Source organism: Argentina silus (genome assembly GCF_951799395.1).
Source record: "Argentina silus genome assembly, chromosome: 18".
Classification (NCBI taxonomy): Eukaryota; Metazoa; Chordata; class Actinopteri; order Argentiniformes; family Argentinidae; genus Argentina; species Argentina silus.
In genome coordinates, this window is record NC_139672.1 from 8399464 (window position 1) to 8417870 (window position 18407).

The window sequence follows — 18407 nt, forward strand, 5'->3', positions numbered from 1 at the left end:
TACTCCTGTGATTGGCTACTGGGCTACAACAGAGAGTACAGACATAAAGTCTTTTTTCTCCCTAAAGTTAGCTTACTGAAAGTTTCGAAGAAGACGATATAGCCAGACAAGCAATTATAAGTCAGCAGTTATTGCAATAACAATATAGTTGTAAAAAAATAAGGACTGTGTTTTGCCGTGCGAAGGCGGAAAATCGGAAAGGGGAGTAAAAAGCATTGTTCGAGCTGGACCGCCTAACGTAAGTGGATAGCTAACGTTTAGCCTACTAGCACATTAGCTAAGTTAGCTTATATATAGTCCGTGCAAGTGCACAAGTTGAAGCTGTCAGCAAGTATGGAGTTGTGGGTAACGTTAGAATAGGCCAGTTAGTATAGCTAATTATAAGTGTAGGGTTAACTTTTGCTGATCAAACACGTCAGATGAGTCTGACAGCAAGCTGTCAAAATTAACGTTCGCGAAGTTCAATGCCAATGGCAATGGAAGACCTGTAACACAGGGAAAAGTTTCTGCTTCAACCTGGTGGTGGTGTAAAATGTTCCCAAATATTTTTCTAAATGTATTTCATTGTCAAGTATCTAATCAAAGGTAAAGGAGTGAACAAACGTTTTCTTTTGTTTTGCCATACTTTATCTGTCAAATCATATCAGTGTGTTATGGATGGAATATTCATGGCAATGTGCCTTAGGGAAATAAAACACCAGAAAACAGTTCACTGATACTACAATAAATAAGAGTTACATTCAATTGTTGACATGATACATGATGAGACTTCTCTCCTTTTTTTTTTACCAGGCTTCTCAGAATCCCAATCCCTGCCCTGAGTTATAATTTCAGGTTCGTATCATCTACTGCTTTTGTCCCCTTCCGCTCTGTAGTGATGGTAATTGCTGCTTCCCTGCTCTCTCTCTCATGCATTATGCTGCAGTGCTTTGGTGTTTCCATATTTGCTTGTCTAATAAGAGGCTGTGGACACAAACAGAATGGATCAGCCCCAGAGTACATTGAAGATGAGGTCATGATGACAGTCCTGTTTGTGATTCTGGGAGCCAGCGGTTGCCTCCTGTGAAGCCGCCTTTGAAAGACTGCTTTTGTTGCCTTAGCTGTACTCTAGCTCCACCACAGAGCGCTCATCCCTGTTTAACCACTGCCTGTTACACAGTGCAGATTTATGACCACCGGCTCGAAACACACACATTACACACCCATTTGGCACACATTACTGGAAAAGGCTACTCGCACACTGGCAGACGTTGATTGCTAATTCTAAGCATATGCAGGGGCATGCAGTGCACTGTACAGACGCCCCAGGCTCCAGGCTCCAGGCTGGATTAGAAGGGTTCACATTCATCTGGCAGCCAGAACAACCGGCTGAGCAGAGGCGACTTAGTTCTTAGAACTCCCCTAAAACTTAGCATTTTATTATTTTGTCAAGATTAATGAATATGGTAGCCAAACCCTCATATATATATATGCTATCACTCATTTTTAAGCACACTTCACAGGTCCGGAAGTGGGTTTAGACCTACAGTACATTGTGGCTACTACACACAATTGTATTTGATGGTGGTGAAATCCAAGACTGAGTGGAAATATCCTCCGTCTTGGCTTGGCTGTCCCGATTCCAGCCTCACCCTGGTGTGATAATCAGTGCTTTGGTTACAGTTTGCTCTGTGGCTTGGATGGATGGTCATGCATTTAGGTCATCCACAAAGTAGGCTCACTCACACACTTGATCCTCTGCAGGTCTGGTAGGGAAGTCTGCAGGCCTAAGTCCTGAATCAACAGGAAAGACTGGCACCATCTCTCGTAGTTGTGTGTTTGCCAAAACCTCAATAATCTGCTCATTTTGAAGTGATCTGGAAGTGACCTTAGTTAGTAGTTCTTACTGATAGCTGTTAGTTTTAGGAATACTAATTATTTTCAGTTTCTGAGTTGCTGGGCTGAGGCATGCAGGTTGCTCTGTCACCTGTTGGGGTTCTGGTAGTGTAGGAACTTAAACTGAGGACAGTTTCTTTTTTTCCAACTCAAATTTGATGCTCACCCATCTCTGATGTTGCTGAAGCCCGACGATTGATGTGCCAAAGATTAACCTATTAGTACTAGTTTATACCTTCCCTCTCTTTTTACAATACAGAGCATTATGTTTTGGGCTTAATTCAGTGAAATGTTTCTTAACACAATACGAAACCCAACGGTCTATTCTGATCCCTCCTTAGGTTTAAATAGATTACTCCTGGATTAGGAAAATGATGACTCATTCTGTATATCTGTTGATCTCTTTGTGAATGTCATTTGATTATAGCCTAATCAGGCAAGGCTTTGAATGTCAGTATCCACATGAGTGTGATGGCCTATAGCCTCTGTCCATACATTTATCCTTTAGGCTAAAACATTTTTCGTAGGCTAGTCAAGACCTTCTCACTATGTCCAGGCTACTCACTTGCTGACTGAGGTAATGGGAGATGATGTGTGTGGGTGTGGATGGAAATGGGGGGGGGGGGGGTTACTATGACCTCATGTGGGAATGGGACAGCAGTTGGTTCCCAACGGTGTATCTTATCCTACTAGCTTGCTTATCACTCTGTCCTTTCTTTCAATGGAATTTTCACATACGCTTAACTTCGTACAAGTCTTCTCTCAAAGGTCTGAGAGTCTTGGGGCTACTTTTACTTTCACATTTGTTCTTGAATGGGTAATTTCCCTACCTCCATTTCATGAATCAAATCAACAAATGGGCTTAAAAAGATATATTTGTTGTCTTTGTACCATCAATCTTCTCCATTGCCTTCTCATGATTTCCATTCTTTGAAATTGGTCTGTAATTAAAAAGATGATCCCTTCCTTGCATCACTGCTTGCTTAAATCCCTAGACTGCGTTCACTTGGGTTGGTAGAACACACACCCTTGTATGATTCACAGTCTGAATGATTGAATAACTTCTATTGACAGCTTGCGTGTAGAAGTTGAACCCATCCATCCCATTCTCTCACTGCCTGCCCTGCTTGTGCACGCTCCTGTTGGTTGGGTGTTGCCATGGCGACACATGGCCAGAATGAGGCTTCATACACAGCATCTTGTGTTCTCTTCACAGAGGGCCGCTGAGGAGAGCCGCGGGCCAGCGACGCTAAGCCAGACAAACACTAAATGAACGCAGCCTTACGGACTGACGATCAGGAGCTATGGTCCTCTGTCTCGGCTCTGTAGCTTTCGAGGAACAAACACAGTTCTACACAAAAGGGGAATTTTAGGATTTTTGTCTTCAAGGTTCTTGTGAACAGTTCACCCACGTCCAAGAAACATTTTTGATTTGTTTGAATCATTTTTGGGATTTATACTGGGATCGTCCCTCTTATTATGAACTTCAATGGATGCCATTGGCTCATTGCTTAGCATGCGAGATGAGGACCAGTCCTTTCATGTCCGCTACAGGTAGGCATGAACCTCCTCATCATACCCCCATTCACTGTACTTTACTTTGGTCAACATACTTAATTTATGGACTGTATATATGAGGTTGTTTTGGACTAGCATGATCAACTGTAGAGGGCATTGTTTGGAGTTGTGTAGGTCTTTTGACAAGCCTTGTTATACAAGATAATTGTATTTGCTGATTTACTGTACAGGGAACATTATTTTTTCTTTTGTAAGTAAGAAGTGTAGCTTCTCTACCACTAACAGGAGGACTTATACTGGTGTCTCATAGTCATAAGCCTGTTACATGGAATCTAATCCGATCAAATTTCCCATAGTGTGTAACAGGAGTAGAGAATTGTTAATGATGTAATTCCACGAGGAATCGAGAGATGATAATACTTAATTTAACTAAAGTTGAGACCTGACAAAGTTCTATGGAGCTTCCTGAAGTAGAGACTGGTTGAAGTTCCAAGTAAGTGAGGGTGGAGTCCGAGTTGGAGTAGAGCTGTTCCTGTTGAGTGTTTCCTGTTCCTCGTGTTTGTTGACGCATAGGTGGTCCCAGACTTTCCTAGGCGTGACACCCAGCACTGTACACACCTGGCCCAGGTAAAGGGCACCAGCAGGTGTGACCTGGGAAACACAGGAAGAACTGCTCCAGCTCAATCAATATTTAACAACCCTCTGAAACATTCATGACCATTTGCTTTGTATTGCCAGGTGTGTTTATTCAACTCCTTTTAATAGCATGGATGGACATCTGTTTGGCAGAAGGTGCCATATTTGTCATGTAAATTCATATCCTCCCCCTGTTTCGTAAGCATTCTCCTCGTTGTCAAACATTAGACGTACAATATGCATTAACGTAAAGTCTAGTTATGGATGGTTTGTAGCCTGTGTTCCAATGCTTCCACTTTGGCGAACTTCAGCAGGATGGTATGCGGACTCTTAATTAGCTTAAAACGAAGATTTGTGTGGCCTAAACCCTCTAGCCACTTGAACAGAGACAACTACTTGGCCAGCCAGCTCTGTAAACAAGTAGGCTAGCGCCTGTAATCACTGTTGTGTCTGGAATAATCCCAGGTGACAGGACAGAGAGAGAGACAAGCAGATTACCCCCAGATAATGCTGACAGCAGAGGTATCCCCTCTGCCCCAGGGTGAGGGTCAGTACAGAAACAATGTCATAGACATCACACTTTACTCTGACTAGTTATATTGATAGGCCTGCAAAAATATGGCTGTCGTTGACTTTGGGGTTAGTCTAGTTTGTGAGGATGTAAGGAAAACGAAAATGTTTCTCCTGTTATGGGGGACATTCTAGTGTGTCAGTGAGTAGACGGTATGTAACCTAGTCCTTGGCTCGTATCTGGTATGAGTTTAGCTCTCAAGGCTCTCAGAGAAAGAGAAACAGCTGCTGCCCAGGATCGCTATCCAGTGGAAGCGTCTGTAGATGCCTTTCAGAAGCATCATGTGCTGTATTTGTAGAAAGAAAAACGGATGCAGGTAGGGTGCTAGTTTGCTCTAAAGTTCCAGTGAGTAGCCTATATAACAGTTTCCTGATGTCATTTTCATCAGCACACTGTTTCATTGTAGCCTTCTTATGTGGGGAAAAAAGTAGTAAAAAGTAAGGTACAGATTCAGGTGATATATTTGCATATGTTAAAAGTGTTTTTTTATTTTCATGACTTTGAATCCAAAACACTTTAGCTTAGTTTTAGTCAAGTAGCCTATGTGTATGTGAGTCTGTGAGAGAACACTCTTTGAGGTCTTTGTAAACAAAACACTGGGTGGGTGCTTGTTTCTTTAAAAAGAAGGAACACTTGAAGTCGTTAACACCATGCATGAATAGCCTAAAGTTAATCACTTCTCTAACAAAGTGGTGGTTGTTTTTGTAGACCACAAAAAGACAGAAGACTATAACAATGGAGCCACGCATGAATATGGTTAATCTGCTTCTAATCGGATAATCTGCCTATTGTGGATGCTTCTCTGACCCTTCAATAGGGGCGCTCAGAGGATTGCAGTTAGAAATGTAGCCTGACACATAGAGAGCTGACTCGATTCCCCCTATGCTTCACAACATCTGTTTTGCAACCAAGCGAATCGCAACCTAACGAATAAGCCTCAGGCAAACACTTGGATCCCTGTAAATATTGTATGGACCCCGTAGATAGGAAGTGAGGCCTACCATAACAAACAAACCCTGAAGGCCATTGTTCTCAGGAGGTGGAAGGAAGTAGCTTAACAACATTCCACACCCACTGCTTCAGATGGAGAGTGAGAGGGATGCTAGTCCAAGGTCAGAATACAGTTGAAGACTTTTCTGCTTTTCCTCAAACGCTTCAACATTGGGTTCCAGTTTAGTTTGAACATTGGCAATGTTGGAACCTTTTTTTTTAGAAAGGTTTCTGAACCAAAGCCATTAAAGTACTGCAAACCTTGATTTGGAGATTTTCTTCCTTTTGTTTTTAACAATTGAGTTATGTAGCTAGGCTAAGTTCTGTTTTTGTTCAGGGATTTAATTCACAACTTTGAGTTTGTGTCCAGTTTAAACCTGGGGAAAACCGGTGTCTGTGACATGAATTGATAAATTAAGTGTTGTTTGAAGAAATCAAAACTGCCAGACACGGCAGCCCTCAAGGAACGGAGCTGGACACCCTTGTGGGGAAAACCTAACAAGTGAGGTGTGATCTCTCTGCTGCCCCCTGTAGGATGGAGGCGTCTTGCCTGGAGCTGGCCCTCGAGGGCGAGCGGCTCTGTAAGGCGGGCGACTACCAGGCTGGGGTCTCCTTCTTCGAGGCCGCCATCCAGGTGGGCACAGAGGACCTGCAGGTGCTGAGTGCCATCTACAGCCAGCTAGGAAACGCCTACTTCCACCTGCATGAATACGCCAAGGCGCTGGAGTTCCACCACCACGACCTCACACTGACCAGGTAGGAACACCAATCCTTATGACCCACACCATCACGAGCACAGTCAGCATTTTGCTGTGAAAAGGGGACAAACCCTAATAACCAGTTGGTATAATGATGATGACGATGTTGCATATTTGTCTGCATAATATTTTTTCATTTCATAAATGACATTTATCCCTCTCTCAGGACTGTGGGGGATCTTCTTGGAGAGGCCAAAGCCAGTGGTAACCTCGGTAACACGTTGAAGGTGTTGGGGCGGTTCGACGAGGCCGTGGTTTGCTGTCAGAGGCACTTGGACATCGCCAGGGACGTGGACGACAAGGTGAGACCAACGGACGAAAGGTTCTAATGAACGACAGACGTGTGTCTTGGTTGTGGACTTGACGTTTGTCCCTTGTATCTCTGTCAGGTGGGCCAGGCGAGGGCGCTGTATAACTTTGGCAACGTGTACCACGCCAAGGGCAAGAGCATCTGCTGGAGCGGGGCCGAGCCTGGAGACTTCCCTGAGGAGGTCATGACTGCACTGAAGATAGCAGCTGAATACTACGAGTGAGTGTGTGTTATTGGTTGTGGGTGTGGGTGTGGGTGTGGGTGTGGGTGTGGGTGGGGTATTCTTCCATCTGTCTTCTAAGTCAGATAACCTCTATACTGTAATGTACCTGAACCGCTGTCTGTTTTGTTTGTGTGCATCGTCAGGGCTAACTTGTCCATTGTTAAGGATCTCGGAGACCGGGCTGCCCAGGGTCGAACCTATGGTAACCTCGGCAACACACACTACCTGATAGGAAACTTCCGGAAAGCAGTGGCTTCCCATGAACATGTAGGACCCGAGTATTTGTCCTTTTCAGTACATTACGTTTTGAGCTCAGTTGACTTGAATGGGTATCGCAGGAGCATACTGTATAGCCGAAAGCAAGTCAAGTACAATAACAGAACAGTTATGGGTACTGCTGATGTAACAACTCGACCCACTGTGCTGGTTGATGCCTCCATTGTGTTGGCGGTAGTTTGTAAACAAAACATATTACAAAGCCAGTCTGATTGAATCTGGGCTTTAGTTTATTTGTTAGGCTCGTACAACTTCAATCAGTCCATTAACATAACTGTGTGTGTGTGTGTGTGTGTGTGTGTGTGTGTGTGTGTGCGCGCGCGTGTGTGTGCGTGCGCGTGTGTCTCCATTTCTCCTTCCAGCGCCTCCTGATTGCAAAGGAATTCGGCGATCGCTCGGCAGAGAGACGGGCCTATTGCAACCTGGGGAACGCATTTATCTTCCTGGGAGAATTTGAAGTGGCAGCAGAGCATTACAAGTGAGCCAACCACCTCCAGCCAAACCTTTCATCTCACACTAATGAAGTTTAGCCCCTCTAACGCAGTCCAGCTGAGACAACAACAGCTCACTCAGTCTGGAGTGTCTAACACAGCTAGTCCTGCAGGGCTTTGGAGAGAGATGGCAGCCTCTATGCTTCTCGGTTCTCAACTAAAATGTACGTTTAGTGTCGACAGGGCCAGCAAACAGATGATGCTGTGTTTGTGTTCGATGAGTAAAATTGCTTTTGACAACCACTCCACTTGAAATAAACACTGTCAAGCTACATTAGGAGCTACATCAGAGCTTTTGGCCCGTGGTTCCGTGAATGCACCTCTTTCTCGTTTTCACATAATGCTGTTAGCTGAGTCTCGGTTATGTAACACAATGACACAATGAATCAACTAAACAAGTGAAGCAAGTCTGAACTTGTATCGTCTCACTAAGTCAGACTCATTTAACGAGAAGGGAGAAACTGAAGGCACACCCATCACAGTGCTCATGGGAGGCGGAGCTTCCAGTGAATTACACCAGCGACACGCAGATTCTATAGAAAGTGCTTCAAATGGAGGCGGGGATTTCGACCGGATTAATTTTTTTTAAAGATGATTTTTAAGATTGCGAAATGCTGGCATCCAAAACGCCTTCAGCTAACTGAATTTCATGCAATGTGTGCAAATCGGATTGTAAACAATGGCATGGGCGGTGGAGGAGGACAGTCATTGCGTGCAATTCAGGTGGAGCCGACGGCAAAAAGGGTTTGAGGAGTGTGGAGTTGCTGTAGTTGTAACTTCTGACAAGCATTTTACCTCCTGCACCCCCAGAATCTCATTCGAGAGATGAGATTCTGGGATCCGAGTATAGAACTTATCCGACTGACAAAATATGATATCAAAAGGTCAGAGACACAGGCACTCTTGTTTTTGAACCGGTTCTCATCGGGTTCTGATTGTGTTCCTCAGGAAAACTCTGCAGCTGGCCAGGCAGTTGATGGACCGGGCCGTGGAGGCTCAGGCCTGTTACAGTCTGGGCAACACCTACACTCTCCTCCAGGACTACGAGAGAGCCATAGACTACCACCTCAAACACCTCATCATAGCCCAGGACCTCAACGACAGGTACACACACACACACACACACACACACACACACACACACACACACACACACACACTGCCTCATACACCCACGGCTAGCGTTTTAGACTGTTTATCAACTTGCGTTTGTCTGTGTGCTGCAGGATCGGTGAAGGCCGAGCGTGCTGGAGTCTAGGGAACGCTCACACAGCCCTGGGCAACCATGACCAGGCCATGCACTTCGCTGAGAAACACCTGGAGATCTCCAAAGAGGTACAGTACTGACTGGCAGAGCCTCACAGCCTGGTAGAGCCTCACAGCCTGGTAGAGCCTCACAGCCTGGTAGAGCCTCACAGCCTGGTAGAGGCTCACAGCCTGGTAGAGGCTCCTGGTGGAATAGTGTACTTGAGGTTGGAGACTTGATGCGAAATACCGGAAGAAGTAGAACCTTGATATGAAATCCAGTACACTTAAAGCAGACATAGGGATGTCTTGTTTGAAGCAGACCATCTGTCAGGCCAGTAGAATCAGTCCAGTATGCAGTACAGTCCTCATCGCGTTTGTGTGTGATTTATTTTCTAGACGGGAGACCGCAGCGGGGAGTTGACGGCTCGTATGAACGTGTCAGACCTCCAGATGGTGCTGGGGCTGAGCTACAGCACCAACAACTCTACCTTCTCAGAGAACAAGGAGATTGACTACAACCAGCACGGTACACACACACACACACACACACACACACACACAGAAGATGTCAGTTTCAGACCTTCATGGATGCTGGCTGTCTTATGTGTTTTCAGGAGCGAGACCCAGGATGGGCAGGAGACACAGCATGGAGAACCTGGAGCTGATGAAACTCAGCCCAGACAAGATGAACGTAAGAGTTTAGTCCTATCTCAACTACATTACCCAGCAGCCATCATTCTGACTCCCAAACCTTCACACGTGGACAATATCCCCTCACTTACATATAGAATGACAATGGCAACGTTTAAGGAATGGTAAGATAACTGTGTGTCTGTGTACAGGGTCAAAAGTGGGTCAGTGACATCCTGACCACCAAGCAGTCCAAGCCTACGCTGACTAAGGCCTCCTCCAAGATGTTCTTAATCAATCGTCTGCGGGGGAAGAAGCACAAGGCGGGGGGCTCCAGTAAGGTCCTGCAGGACACCAGCAACACCCTGCCGGCCAGCCAGACCCCCATACAGGGCTCACAGACGGTCAGTGTGACACCACCCCTTCCACTCACCCTCCTTCCCTCCCTTCTTTCCCCTCAGCTAACATTGCAGATACTAGACTCACCATGTCCCAAATGAACCCCTAGTCACTTGGTCTAGATCTGAAAGGAGCAGATTCAGAAAGGTGTAAGCAATACTAGGTGGTGGTGGTGAGATCATGATATTGCTTAGACTCAAACTGTTCTTTCAGATCCTGAGACGTGTCCAGTGGGATAGAGATGTGGGTTGATTGTAGACTGGGAACTGGTCAACCATTCATTGATCATTTCTAGATTAATATTTGTCATCATACATAGAGTGTGTGTATATGTGGGTCTCACTCTCCCTCTCGTGTGTGTGTGTGTCTTTTAGAAATCCAGTTCAGGTATGTTCGGGGACGAGGGCTTCTTTGATCTTCTCAGTCGTTTCCAGAGCAACCGCATGGACGACCAGCGTTGTGCCATCCAGGGGAAGAGCCTGCTGTCGGTCAAGACCAGCCCAGAGTCACCACGACGCACCGTCAGGAAATGTGAGCACACACACACACACACACACACACACACACACACACACACACACACACACACAGTGTCACTCTCAATCACACTCAATCTCTGGTCCCCAGCCCCTGGAGCACCTCAACCAAAGCCATAACAAAATGTGTCTGATCTCCACTCATCTCTCCCCTTCTCTCCCCCCCCCCACCCCCCACCCTCTTTTCTCTTTCTCCCTCCCTTTCTTTCTCCCACTCCCTCTCCCTCTCTCCGTCCTGTAGCTGTGTCTGAGTCCGTAGCCGTCGCAGGTCTGATCCCGGGTGCTCTGGGTCGTCGGTTGGAGGACAGTGCATCAGGTGGAGGTAGTCTGCCCGGCCTTCGGATCAACCAGCACAACAGCCAGGCTGTCCTCAGCCACCTGATGGCCAACGCCGACAACAACGAGCCTGACGACGACTTCTTCGACATGCTCGTCAAGTGCCAGGTACGGTCAGCCGTCACGTGACTCCTCGTTGGCGTAGAATAGCATGAGCGAGAGCAGTTTCGTTGGTATCCGATTGGGGAGAATTTATGTTTCTTTTCATGGCTATTTTGTTCTATTGCGCTATGTTTATGCGTCATCATTTACACATTCACACTTTCTTATCTTCATCTCTCTCTCTCTCAGGGTTCCCGTCTGGACGACCAGCGCTGCGCCCCCCCTCCTCCCCCGACCCGCGGCCCCACCGTCCCCGACGAGGACTTCTTCAGCCTCATCATGCGCTCGCAGGCCAAACGCATGGACGAGCAGCGGGTCACCCTGCCCTCCTCGCGGTCAAGCTCCAACTGAACCCGGCCCAGGGAGAGGGCCTCGCCGGCGGGTAGACAACACAGGAGAGGTAGCCTCTCTGGAGGAAAAAAAAAAAAAAACAGGGAAGGAGGATTTTTTTTTTTCCTCTCCCCGACCGGAGATGAGGACATTTGATACTGAACCCACAGTGGGCGGGGTTTATCCTACACTACATGGTAAAGAATGAACTTGATTGGTTGAGGTAGTTGGGAGGTCACCAGTTCAAGCCCAGCACTAATACACCCAAACAATCAACTCGCATTAAACGTTTTTGATATAAATTGACTGAAGTGTGTTTGAGCTGGGCTGGAACCAAAGCCTGTATATCCTCGCCAGGACCGGAGTTGGGGGGGGGGGACCACTGATGTAGCAAATCCTATCCATGGTGGGATTCAGAAAGCCTCATGTCTCCTGTGTGTTTCTAATGGACCCAGAAAGCACTGTCAGCATACAGACAACATAGTATATGTATAGTAGTATAGAGAACCACAATGTACTGTGGAGTATTCAGGAACTCTAAAGGCAACTGTTCTCCATCGTTTTCCAATGGATGGAAACGGTTTCTTCCTTCTTCTTCTAGAACTGGACATGTGTGGAACGCAACACGACTAGTAGGATCAGGGACAGCAAATTATGTTTTTAAATAATGATTGTTTTTAATGATTAATGTACTCCTTTAGAATTTCACTAAATCACCCCAACTGTATCTTTAGATACACAACTGCAGCTACAGGATATTTGTATTTATTGTACTTGTATTTTTTTTTTAATATATATATATATATACATATATATATATGTAATGATTTTATGTTTGAAGCTTTTGTAAACTGCCGTCCCCGCCCACCTCTCTTTCTTGTGGTTTGATGTGGATTTGAATTTGCACCAGGTTTCTCTGATGTAGTTTTGTAGAAAGAAAAGGTACAGCACTGATGTATTTTCTCTGAAAAATTGTGTATATGTGTATGTTTAGGAGTTGTGGTTTAGGATTTCAGAGGGAGGGGGATACCTCATTTGGGTAAAGGGGAAAAAAATAAAAATAGTTTGCCTGGACAAAGCATCTTTGATGAAAATGAAAGGATTCTCCTGTGTACAGTCTCTGATGCTCTTTTGTACTTCCTATATTTTGAATGAGATCAGATGAATAAAGCCTCATCTATCTAGTATAGACATCTTTTGTCTTGTCCTTTTCTCTGGAATATCATTGGAATCTTGTCTTTTTAATTTCACTATCATGTTAAAAAAAAAAAAACTATGCGCCAATGGAAAAGCAAATCCATATGTATTATGTAGATCAGCTTTCACTAATCCACACATTCGTTCACAGCGGATGCTAAACTGACTGAGATTATCATTTGTTAAATCTGGGTTGCATTACAATTCTCTACCCTTCTCCTGAGGTGTGCAATCATACACTCCCCCTCATGGATTAAAAAGGAGCAGACTGGTGTAAGGAGTAAATTGGTTACTCTCCAGCCATTCTGGCACCGATCCACCGATGCTATTATTAAAAAAAAAGAAAAAAAAAGGGGGAAGTGCACATGCTCACTAATGTGGGTGCAGGGCAGAGAACTGAACACACCCTGGCTCAAGTGATTATCCCCCAGTCAAAGATGGCAGTAATTAGCACCAGTAAAGTTGTTGGTTACACCCTAAGAAAGCCAACATCACAAGGAAATCCCTTATATAGAATCCGCAGGGCAAAAGGAGAGGACGCCCAAAGAACACCTGGAGACGGGACACCGAAGCTCAACACAAGAACATCGGCTACTGGAGAGAAATAGAAAAGGCCGCCCACATTCAGTTGCCCAAGTGTACTAGAGAGGCGTCGTTCATGGCCTAAGCTCCTCTTGGGGCGATGGACCTAAGGTAAATAAAGTTGTTGGCGCATTGAGAAAGCGATCACACACACACACACACACACACACACACACACACCCAGTCTGAAGTGTCAAAGAGGCTTTTATTTAGATACCAAGCAGCAATCACACTTCCATAAGCTCTATTCATTAAACTTTAGTCACTTCTTAAAACAAGGTTTAGAAAAGCTAAATACTGGAACCACTATCTCATTTCATATCAACAGAAACATGGAACTGTACATACGTTAAAAATTATAATAAATAAATACATCTATGCATTAGTTTGGCCTTTTAAACAAAAGACTGTACATGAACATGAAAAGCATAAAACGCAAGCTTGCATCCTGATATACAAACGAATCGGTATAAGTGTCTAGGACAAAGTGCAAACGTAAAATACAGAAACGAAAGCAACAAAACAAAGAAATCCCCCAAAACAGGTTCATAATTGTGTCGAAGAACAAAGGCGTGCTTTTCTAGTATTACATTGTGCATAAATGTGTCCCTTTTCCAAAGGGCAAAGACCGCCATCTACTGTAACAATAACCAGTAACATCGCAGCAGACTAAACCAAATCTATATTACAGTGAGTGCTATGAATTTAAAGCCAAATTCTGAAGTGCCCAACCCAAAAGTAAATGTGTTGGCTAATTCCCTTTGATGTTAACGTAAAACCATGAGTATTTTTTTTAATTTGCAAGCAAGCTATTTGCAAGACACAACAGTCGCTAGGAGACAGCATTAGCGCAAAGCACTGATTGAACATTAAAAAAACTCATACAAGCAAATTTACACATTTTTGTTCTATATTTACAAAGCCGAGAGCCAGCAACGCGAGCGGAGCAGACTATGCACAGTAACATTAGACATCTTGAAAGTCCCGCAGTCGGGGAATAGTAGTATTGACAACAGCTAATCAATCAATAGCTAATCGATTAATCGATGTAACAGATTCAACTCCGCTTGATATCCCCCCCCAACAAGGAGCACCTGACCTGATATACTGAATCACACCGACATAAATCAGCATTTTAACACCAAACACATCCATCTCATAGATTCTATTTAAAAAACCATACAGGTAGCAGCAATACATGAGCTGTAACTAAAACTGTGCAAAAAAGAATGAGGAATGTAATTTTTCTTTTTCTCAATGGAACAATTTCAACTTTTGACTCAAAATGGAAGGAACCACCATGTGATGGTTTCTTGTTTGATAAAGCTCTTTTTTTCTGTGGAAACTGAGAACCAAAGGCACCATTATGAACAATGCACTGTCGTGACGCATCCGTCCTCATTCAACATCTCGGGGGGGGGGGGGGGGGGTGGGGGGGGGGTCTGCTGTACGTGGAGGGACTGGGAGCCATCGGTGTTGTGAATGAAGAAGTGATGAAGCCATTCAAATGGAGTGTTGGAGCGTGTGGTTGGTTCAGTTTGAAATGTCCGCCTTTTCTCTCTCACACACACACGCACACACACACGCACACACACACACACGCACGCACACGCACGCACACGCACGCACGGACACACACACACACACTTTGTTGCTGTGTTATGGGCTGTGTCCAGTTTTATGACTCAGTCTGCAGAAGGGGAGAGGGGTGGCAGATTGTGTGTGTAACTGGTTGTGTGTCTTCTGTGTGTGTGTCTGTGTGTTAGGGGTTGTGTGTATGTGTATGTGTGTGTGTTAGGGGTTGTGTATCCACTGGTGTGTGTGTGTGTGTGTTAGGGGTTGTGTATCCACTGGTGTGTGTGTGTGTGTGTGTGTTAGGGGTTGTGTATCCACTGATATGTGTGTGTGTGTGTGTGTGTTAGGGGTTGTGTATCCACTGGTGTGTGTGTTAGGGGTTGTGTATCCACTGGTGTGTGTGTGTGTTAGGGGTTGTGTATCCACTGGTGTGTGTGTGTGTGTTAGGGGTTGTGTATCCACTGGTGTGTGTGTTAGGGGTTGTGTATCCACTGGTGTGTGTTAGGGGTTATGTATCCACTGGTGTGTGTGTTAGGGGTTGTGTATCCACTGGTGTGTGTGTGTGTTAGGGGTTGTGTGTCCAGAGTGTGACAGTACGGTCAGCGGAGGAGGAGAGGAAGGACAGGTCGTGTGTGTGCCATCGACACTGAATCACCTTGTCGCCGTGCTCGCCCACCAGGTTCAGAGGCAACTGCTTCGTTAGGTCACCTACACACACACACACACACACACACACACACACACACACACACACACACACACACAGACAGACAGACAGACAGACAGACAGACAGACAGACAGACAGACAGACAGACAGACAGACAGACAGACAGACAGACAGACAGACAGACAGACAGACACACACACACACACACACACACACACACACACACACACACACAGACACACAGACACACACAGCTAGGTTAGAGAAGGAGAAGCAAGTCCAACATAGCCTATTGACCAACCACACAGAAATATATACAACACAGCTACATCATCACTGGGATTTCTGGGATTTGGGATAATGGGATTTCTCATGTTCCGGAAGTGCTGTTTTGTGTTATTGTGTGAATTGTGTGAATTGTGTTCAGGGAGACGTTGGTCACCTTGGAGGTTGGTGACCATGACCTTGGTGTCGTAGGAACCAGTGAGCAGGTAGTGTGCTCCGGGGGAGAAGCGGACCGAGCGCACGTCGCTGGAGTGGGGGCGGTACGTCTGCACCATGCGTCCCCCTCGGATGTCATACAGCATACAGGCGCTGTCCTCCTGTCCTGTCGCTAGGAGACGGCCGCTAGGGTCCACCGCTACCGAGGCGACGGGACTGCCTGAAAAGGGGTGTGTGTGTGTGTGTGTGTGGGGGGGGGGGGGGGGAGAGGGGGAGAGTGTGAGAGAGAGGGGGGGGGTGAGAGAGAGAGAGTGCGAGAAAATTTAATTAAGATTGCGCAGCTTCGCTGACATCAATTAATGATGTAACCTTAGAAACACAACGCATTCCCGCATGCTGTGAATTCAATACGCTATGAAAGTCTTGTACGTCACCGACCGCAGAATGTCACCAGGACGGGAGACACTCTTTTCTCTCAATTTCGGAGACAGATATCAACGTCCGACAGCAAAAACAGTCCATCTGAGCGGTAGCTCACGAGCGGTAAACATCTTCCTATTTGGCCCAAGGGCTTAGGAGGCTTGGCGGTCTGGGAAACTGAGTCTTTTACTGGAATTTAACGTTCATTCCCTACCGGGCCCCGGACTCCCTTTCGCTCGCAATCCTACCGCTGACGCCGTCTCCGAACATGAGGAATGTGTCTCTCCGGGGGTTCCTGTTTCCGTTCTGCGGTGTGTGACGTGTGGACGTTATAGCGTGTGACTATGGCTGTACCTTCGTTGACGGGTGACGGCCCTACTGACCCACCTGAGCCGTGGAAGGCGGTGCCCACCACTCTCACGCAGCTGGGCACTCGGATGTCCCAGAAGCGCACCGTCTTGTCCTGGGAGCCCGAGGCGATCATCCAGCCGCCCCACGTGTACAGAGACAGGATGTGACCTGGGGATCGCGCACACACGCACACACACACACACACACGCACGCACGCACGCACACACACAACACGTGTTATTAAGAGGTCAAGCTGAGGGGATAATTACCTGGCTGTTTTGGGAAATGAGGATGTGTGAGGATGTGTGTGTGTGTATGTGTATGTGTGTGTGTCTGCCTACCTGCCTGCCAGTGTATGTGCCCAGTATATGTACCTGTGTATGTGTGTGTGTGTGTGTGTTCTGCTGTCGGCCCGTGTGTGTGTGTGTGTGTGTGTGTGCACCTGTATGTCCACTGAGGGCGTGCAGCCCCTGGCCCCTCTGACAGTCGGTGGTGTAGATGTTACAGTCTCCAGCTCCAGCACTGATCAGGATGGCCCCTCCACTCTCTGGCCCCTCCATGAAGGCCAGGTCTCTGATTGTACCATCATGCATACTGAACTCTAGATCTGGGCCTGAGAGAGGGAGAGAAGGTGTGTGAGAGAGGGGGGAGGAGAGAGGGAGAGAGAGAGAGAGAGAGAATTTGTAAAGTGTACTCAAATTAAGCCTGATAGAAACCTCTGGCTTGGGGCCGTGTATTCGCAGATTTAATGGGACGCAATGCGGTAAAGTCTCCGCCTAGCCTTACGTAACCAAGTTGAGATGGTAAACTAACTCCTCAAGTCCAAATACCCCCCCCCCCCGCCTAACTGCGCTGTCGAATTCCTAGCTTTTCGATAGCGTCGCTGGTTAGCGTCCGGTATTTGAGGAGACGGTCACGTGTGTTGGCAAGCCAGAGGTCGCAAGTTCGAGGCTCGGTCGGAGCAAGTTCGAATTGCGGGGCGACCATGTTGCCACAACTTTGACGTCGGTTTCACTTCCAGCGGGCTTAAGTTCTGCCATCTTCCTGACCTCTATCCTATCCCTACAGATCTGCAAACAGCACAGAGGACTAGGACGAAGTCTTGAGGCTGTTTTGGTACACGAGGCTCATCTGTGGAGACCTTCAGCGGCGCTCACCGGTGGCGTTGCAGGTCTCAGCGCTGAAGGGCAGGACTTTGACGTATTTGTCGTTGGAGCCCGTCGCCAGAAGCTGTCCACAGTGACTCCAGGCCACGCAGTAGATAGAGCCCTTGTGGTGCTTGTTCCTCTTGAAGCGGACCACCGGCGGCTTAGCAGCGCTGGCTAGGCCTGACCCACTAGGAGGGAGGGAGGGAGGGAGGGAGGGGGGGAGACAGAGACAAAAGAAAAATATGACATTCCTAAAGCCGACGATCACTGAAAAGGCAAAAGACGATGAAGTATGATCCTTGACAATAACAGAATACTCTGTTTTATTCCCATTTTGAGTTTTTTTCCCCCTGTGTGTTCCTGCTGAACGCAACTCTGAAGTGTGTGTGTGTGTATTACCTGGTGTCCAGTGTGTCTGGGTAGGCACACACACGCAGTGTCTTGGAGTTGGATCCTACAGCGTACAGCGCCCCCGTGGGGTGGAAGGCCACAGCGCGCACAGCCTGGGTGTCCTCCAGGGTGTTGATGGCTACAAACAGAGCCTTGGACTTGTCCCCCTGACACACACACACACACACACACACACACACACACACACACACACACACACACACACACACACACACACACACACACACACACACACACACACACACACACACCTTAATTAACAGTATAATCTACCTTGTATGTCCTACAGTATGCCATTCATTACAGTGAAATGTAAAGACAACATCTCTCTCTCTCTCTCTCTCACACACATACACACACACACACTTAACTTTATTAACAGTAT

The 18407-nt window shown here is 46.6% G+C and overlaps 2 protein-coding genes across 3 annotated transcripts in view; one reads left to right on the top strand and one right to left on the bottom strand.

Annotated features, from left to right (window-relative positions):
• The first annotated feature begins 97 nt into the window (after nucleotides 1-97).
• Nucleotides 98-12420, top strand: gpsm2 (G protein signaling modulator 2). 2 transcript variants are annotated; one of them, XM_083690254.1, is made up of 16 exons: nucleotides 98-238; nucleotides 793-834; nucleotides 3092-3429; nucleotides 6125-6346; nucleotides 6515-6650; nucleotides 6738-6877; nucleotides 7025-7148; nucleotides 7520-7635; nucleotides 8597-8752; nucleotides 8875-8983; nucleotides 9293-9422; nucleotides 9511-9587; nucleotides 9739-9930; nucleotides 10300-10456; nucleotides 10703-10905; nucleotides 11089-12420. In XM_083690254.1, exons 3-16 carry the CDS (start codon nucleotides 3365-3367, stop codon nucleotides 11248-11250), a joined length of 1989 nt encoding a protein of 662 aa, XP_083546380.1. In that variant the 5' UTR covers nucleotides 98-238; nucleotides 793-834; nucleotides 3092-3364; the 3' UTR covers nucleotides 11251-12420. The 2 variants fall into 2 exon arrangements, with proteins under 2 accessions (XP_083546380.1, XP_083546381.1); XM_083690255.1 differs by lacking the exons at nucleotides 98-238; nucleotides 793-834 and adding an exon at nucleotides 2405-2452.
• Nucleotides 12421-13216: 796 nt separating this feature from the next.
• wdr47a (WD repeat domain 47a) overlaps nucleotides 13217-18407 on the bottom strand; it is a 14625-nt gene continuing 9434 nt past the window's right edge. Inside the window, exons 12-17 of the mRNA XM_083689918.1 lie at nucleotides 18011-18168; nucleotides 17621-17799; nucleotides 16906-17076; nucleotides 16500-16631; nucleotides 15694-15912; nucleotides 13217-15291 (exon numbers count right to left, since the gene is read on the bottom strand). Of these exons, the coding sequence (XP_083546044.1) occupies nucleotides 15149-15291; nucleotides 15694-15912; nucleotides 16500-16631; nucleotides 16906-17076; nucleotides 17621-17799; nucleotides 18011-18168 (1002 nt within the window). The 3' untranslated portion in view covers nucleotides 13217-15148. The remainder of the gene's footprint in view (nucleotides 15292-15693; nucleotides 15913-16499; nucleotides 16632-16905; nucleotides 17077-17620; nucleotides 17800-18010; nucleotides 18169-18407) is intronic.

Bases quoted from the DNA above. Each gene is read 5' to 3' on its own strand.
- gpsm2 (XM_083690254.1), top strand. From the start codon at position 3,365: ATGGATGCCATTGGCTCATTGCTTAGCATGCGAGATGAGGACCAGTCC. The intron at 7,636-8,596 runs GTGAGCCAACCA...TGTGTTCCTCAG, and splicing joins GTGGCAGCAGAGCATTACAA to GAAAACTCTGCAGCTGGCCA. The intron at 8,984-9,292 runs GTACAGTACTGA...TTTATTTTCTAG, and splicing joins ACCTGGAGATCTCCAAAGAG to ACGGGAGACCGCAGCGGGGA.